Source organism: Tinamus guttatus, unplaced genomic scaffold, assembly GCF_059628265.1.
Source record: "Tinamus guttatus ecotype Peru unplaced genomic scaffold, ASM5962826v1 Tinamus_guttatus_pri_ptg001013l, whole genome shotgun sequence".
In the NCBI taxonomy this organism is placed as follows: Eukaryota; Metazoa; Chordata; class Aves; order Tinamiformes; family Tinamidae; genus Tinamus; species Tinamus guttatus.
Window position 1 is genome coordinate 136,501 of NW_028289547.1, and position 6,000 is coordinate 142,500.

The 6,000-nt window shown below is 45.1% G+C and overlaps 1 protein-coding gene across 1 annotated transcript in view; it reads right to left on the reverse strand.

Moving 5' to 3' along the window:
- Nucleotides 1-4,376, reverse strand: part of LOC104569659 (protein mono-ADP-ribosyltransferase PARP8-like) — a 42,091-nt gene extending 37,715 nt beyond the window's left edge. The window contains exon 1 of the mRNA XM_088538337.1: nucleotides 4,358-4,376. Coding sequence (XP_088394463.1) covers nucleotides 4,358-4,376 — 19 coding nt within the window. The remainder of the gene's footprint in view (nucleotides 1-4,357) is intronic.
- Between the last annotated feature and the right edge of the window lie 1,624 nt (nucleotides 4,377-6,000).

Genomic DNA, 6,000 nt, shown 5'->3' on the forward strand with positions numbered 1-6,000 from the left:
ACAAGTTGACCATGAGGCAGAAGTGTGCTCTTGTGGCCAAGAAGGCCAATGGAATCCTGGGCTGCATTAAGAAGAGCATCTCCAGCAGGTCGAGGGAGGTGATCCTGCCCCTCTACTCAGCCCTGGTGAGGCCACATTTGGAGTATTGTGTCCAGTTCTGGGCTCCACAGTATAAGAGGGATGTGGAGCTGCTGGAGAGAGTCCAGCGCAGGGCCAGAAGGATGATCAGGGGCCTGGAACATCTGCCCTTTGAGGAGAGGCTGAGGGAGCTGGGCCTGTTCAGCCTGGAGAAGAGAAGGCTGAGAGAGGATCTAATCAGTGTCTATAAGTACTTCAAGGGAGGGAGTGAGGAGGATGGTGCTGGCCTCTTTTCACTGGTGGCCACCGACAGAACTAGAGGTAATGGCCACAAACTGAAACACCAAAAGTTCCACAGGAACTTAAGGAAAATTTTCTTGACAGTGAGAGTGACAGAGCACTGGAACAGGCTGCCCAGAGAGGTTGTGGAGTCTCCTTCTCTGGAGGTCTTCAAAACCTGCTTGGATGCAGTCCTGTGCCACGTGCTCTAGGTGACCCTGCGTGTGCAGGGGGGTTGGACTAGATGATCTCTAGAGGTCCCTTCCAACCTTAAGCATTCTATGATTCTCTGTTGAGAATTAGAGGTATCACTATTTGCTACCTCTGGTTTACAGTCTATTACTTTTTAATGGTCCTAGGAGAATCTCAAAAAAAAAAAAAAAAAAAAAACAGACAGTTACTTTAGTCCAAACTGAATTTGTCCTCATTGGAAACAAAGATTTTATGCCTCTCAATAAGATCTCTGAAGCATTTTCCCACACAATATGAATTTTAGAACTCTATAAAGGTGTAGGGCACCTGCAATATTTCTGCTTTTTCTGCAAAGATAATTCCACTTAAGAATTCAAATTTCCTAAATACAGAATTGATATGAGTTCCTCATAAGTATCTTTAAACTTATATCTTGGATAAGTATGTGATAAAAAAATCCAAATCTAGTCAAATATTTCTCCACATGGTTACAATTCTCATGAGTATGAAGAAAACCCAGAGGAGAATAAACCAAATTGACTTCTATCTGGGCTTCTTTCTAAGGACCTTTTAATACAAGATCTATAATCCTTATCAGGCTTGATGTACAAATACCAGTGGCCAAGGACTGTAGAGGGATGGCTAGAGAGCCGCGTACATGGCTGCCCAGCAGGCCTGCTCAATTCCAGCCTTCAGGTTTCAGTGAAAGAACAAAGGGAGTGCTAACTAGGAGATAAGAAAGTAGACCAAGGTCAGAGGGAATAAAAGAGCTGTTGAACTAAAAGGATGAGCTAAACAAGTAAGGGGGGCTGTAAGGGTCTGAGTTAGATCATTGTCTACCAATTAGGAGCCTGTGTAATTACATCACTAATTGTTAAGAATCATATAAATGTACTGCATGAAAAGCTAATAAACGAAGTCAGTTCCAGCTTCTATGAAGTTGCTGTCTGGCATTCCTGACCCGCTCCAAGCTGCAACAAAGGACTACCCTAAATTTTCATCAAGACCTCTCCTTCCATTGGTATATGTTATTTACCTGTCAGAAAATTGAAAGCATAAGGAATAGAGGCTGAGAATAAGCTCCTAGTATTACTTAAATCCTTTAATAACATTTACTAGGTAGAAGTGGCAGCTGGAATCCAGCGCTTGTTGAGAGCACCTCAGGTGTTGGAGGCAGGACAACATCAAACACATATTAAAAGCACGAATCCATTTTACACTTTGTGTTAGGTAAGGATGTAATGGTAACAGTAAAGGAAAAGTAAACAAAGCAAAAATGAATTTTATTCAAACTTTACTACCAAAAATCAATGTTTTTATATCTATATTATTTTTAGATATATATTATTACTATTTTATATCTATATTATCTATTCTGATCGCTCAGAAAGTCACATCTTACTCAGAATGTCAAAGTTAATTTGTTAATTTTCCTTTATTAATAAAACAAATAAAATATATCTAACTTTGCCATCTGATTTCTGTTGGGGCCTTAGTAAGAATATATAAGAAACTGGAGTTTGTGGGGAACTGGACCGATGCCTAGCAACCAAGCACCTGGAGGAGCACTAACCAGCTGGGAATCTGTAGCTGGCCAATGAGAAGGCCGCTCCTTAGCGCATGCCCACCTGCACCGGTATAAAGCTCTGCTGCAGACAACAGCAGAGTGGAGTTGACCTCACTTTGTGTGGAAGTGTTGTTCACTCTGGCTTGTGGGGAGGGCCCTGGCACTTGGTGTGAGAGTGACCCTCGACATCTGGTGACCCCGACGTGATCGTGCGATAACGCGAGGGATCTTACTGGAGAAAAGCGGATTGTGACCACGACCTGGTGAGTCAGAATGGGAATTGCCGCATCTAGAGTGGAAGTTGCTGCAACAGCAATGGAACATGATACTGTTGAACGCTTTGTAAGGCTTGCTCAAAAAACTAAGATTGAGGTCTCAAAAACTGAGTTAACTGATTTATTGCTATTTTGTAAGAAGAGAAAAATCATAGAAGAAGCTTCCCAAGCATATAAATTTGAATCATGGGAGCGAGTAGGAAAAGAACTATGGGATGGTGTACAATTAGGCTCAGAGGAAGCGTGGCGCCTCACAAAAACATATTGTCTCATATGGCCTATGTTTGAGCGGTTAGTCGCTATTGCTTTCTGGGAAGCGCTCCATGGAGAAGAGGAAAACGGGTTTGAAAGTTCTGAGTGTACTAACAATACTGAGCCAAATCAGTGTGAGAAAATAGATAATAAGAAAAAGGTAACCTCACCTAAACAGGCATGTCCGGTAACTTTGGCCGAATGAGAAGTATGGGGGGGAGTGGATGAATATCTCCCCCCATGGGAGGGGGAGGAGCGACCACCCCCCACAGCACCTGAATGGGAGAAGTGACCACCTCCCACAGTGCCCGAATGGGAGGGGGGAAAAGCGACCAACCCCCACAGTGCCCAAAATGGAAGTGGACCCAATTAAAGCACCAATCCCAGATGGATCGGACGATGATAATGCCGTGGTTCAAAAAATGCGACAAGAACTTTGGGGACAGGCAGAGAGAATGACAGAATTATTAGAACAAATGCGGTGATTAGACTGCGGGTCCAAGGCCAGAGATGTGAAGGCAGCATATAAGGCTGCCCACAGGGCTATAGTCGAAGGGTTGGAAAATGTAGATAAACAATTGGAGCAGTGGGAGGCATGAAAAGATACTCCTAAGATTCAAAAGAAGGCAGCTGGAGGAAGTGACCCAGCTGAAGAAGGATTGTTGCCAGAGCTCCCAGCCACTACAGGTGGAAGTAATGATGAGGGAATGCCACCTGTTGATCCAACATTTAATGTGGGAGCATGGTATAAAGGACTCATAGAGAATGCTCAGCTACAAGGAGAATTTGTATTAACACCACTAGCAGCTCCTGTAGTAATGGGAGCCCAGGGCCCTAGGTGGGAACCTCTCGATTGGAAACTGGTTCAAGGCTTACAAAAAACAGTAATGCAGTATGGGCATGACAATAAGTTGGTGAGAAATCAGGTCTCTGCTCTGTTTAAATATTCCCATATGGTGCCTGCAGATAGCAGAGCTATAATGGAGCTTCTGCTTTCCTCTACCGCTTATATGCTTTGGTTAGCAAAATGGCAGGAAAGATTAGAGGAAAAACAATTGGAAAATTTAAATTGCAGTATGGATGATCCATTAAGGGTTGCCACCCTTGATCAACTGATGGGGAATGGGCATTACCGGGCAACCGAGGCCCAGGCAGCGCTCCACCCCAGGATACTACAGCAATCAAAAAATGCAGCGCTAGCCACTTTTCTTGCACTACCACAAATAGGAACACCACAGTTGCCATACACCAAAATAATATAAAAGCTGAATGAGTCTTTTTTTCAATTTTGTTGATCGGCTAAAGGAGGCCCTGGATATGGCACCTAATGTGCCTCTGGAAATGAAAGCAATATTGGCCAAAGATTTAGCAGTTCAAAACGCAAACCAAACTTGTAAGCAACTATTAGCTACTTTGCCACCAGGAGCTTCAATTGTCCAGATGATAGAGACCTGTGCCCGAGCGCCAATGATGGAGGAAGAACAGAAGGCAAAAATACATGGTGTGGCTTTGGCCGCAGCACTCAAAGGAGAAAGAATGTCTAGAAAGGGAGACAAGAGATTTCATGGAACATGTTTCCTATGTGGTTGATTAGGGCACATGAAAGGGAAGTGTCCTAACAGGTTCAGGATGGAAGATACGGGCCCGAGAGGATTCAATGGGACCTGTGCAAGATGCCAGAGGTTTGGGCACAAGGCAGCGGAGTGTTGATCACCGTTTCGCAAGAACGGCATGCCGATACAGGGAAATGGGAGCCGCCACGTTGTGAGGGACGCGGCGAACGAGTATCCCCAGACGATGGCTGCCTCTGTGAACTCTCCGCCGCAACCCGCAGAAGCACAGGAGTCGACCTCTCTGTGGCAAAATCCACAGTGATTAGAGACTGACGTGCACATATTAATTGATGTGCACTGGTCCCCTGGGGAGGAGCTGAGAGCCAGCGACCTCCCCCCCCCCCCCCAACTGCCACCCTCTTCTCCTTCTCCTGCCCCCCAAGCTGCAGTGTTGCCGGGAGCAGGCCGGGGCAGGCGGATGAACCGGGCCTGTTAATGAGCAGTGGACGGAAGGGCAGATTTGTGGTCCTCTCAGAGGTGGCAGTGAAGTACAACTTTAGCATGGGAAAATGAGTGAGCTTGACCAGTTATGCCAGGAGGCCGAGCAACTGAAAAACCAAATCAGGGATGCTAGGAAAGCATGTGCTAATGCCACCTTGGCTCAGATCACAGCCAACACTGACCCCGTGGGGAGAATTCAAATGTGTACTAGAAGAACACTCTGGGGACACTTGGCTAAAATTTACGCAATGCACTGGGGGACTGATTCCAGGCTTCTAGTCAGTGCCTCCCAGGATGGCAAGCTTATAATCTGGGACAGCTATGTCTCCTCCTAGCTGGTTATGATGACTTCAACTGCAATGTCTGGGATACACTGAAAGCTGATAGAGCAGGTGTCCTTGCCGGTCATGATAACTGTGTCAGTTGCTTAGGTGTGACTGATGATGGAATGGCAGTGGCAACAGGATCATGGGACAGCTTCCTCAAGGTCTGGAACTGAAAAGAGCGGCAGACTCCGTGACTGGAAGAACTTTCCAGCGGTTGAAAACTAAAAATGATAGCATATCCAGTCTCACCATACTAACTTGGACCCCCATCCTCCCCAGCTCCAAAGGGCAAGATTTTTTCCTTCTCCTGTTGCTGAAATGAAGAGCACAATTACCTTTCCAAGAAGAATTTCTGTGGTTGTAAGCAAAATGAAATTGTGTATTCCTTTGGGACCATTTTCTTTTGTCTTGGGAATTTAAAAATGAAACATTATCATAAGTGTGACCAGAATGATCATACTTGTGCTTGCAACTATGTTACTTTGTTTTTGTTCGTAATATTTTGATGCATGATATTGCCAATTTTTTTTTTTTTGTAAAAAGAGGGGAAATGCTGAGGATTACAGCCATGTTACTTTGTTTTTTGTAAATGTTGCAATGTTTATTGCTAATTTTTCTTTTCTGGAAAAAAGAGGGGGAGATGTTGGGGCCTTAGTAAGAATATATAAGAAACTGGAGTTTGTGGGGAACTGGACCGATGCCTAGCAACCAAGCACCTGGAGGAGCACTAACCAGCTGGGAATCTGTAGCTGGCCAATGAGAAGGCCGCTCCTTAGCGCATGCCCACCTGCACGGGTATAAAGCCCTGCTGCAGACAACAGCAGGGCGGAGTTGACCTCACTTTGTGTGGAGGTGTTGTTTGCTCTGGCTTGTGGGGAGGGCCCTGGCACTTGGCGTGAGAGTGACCCTCGACAGATTTCACTGAATTCAAAGCACTGTAGTCACCTTTTTTTAATGTTACTATTTAAATATAATCT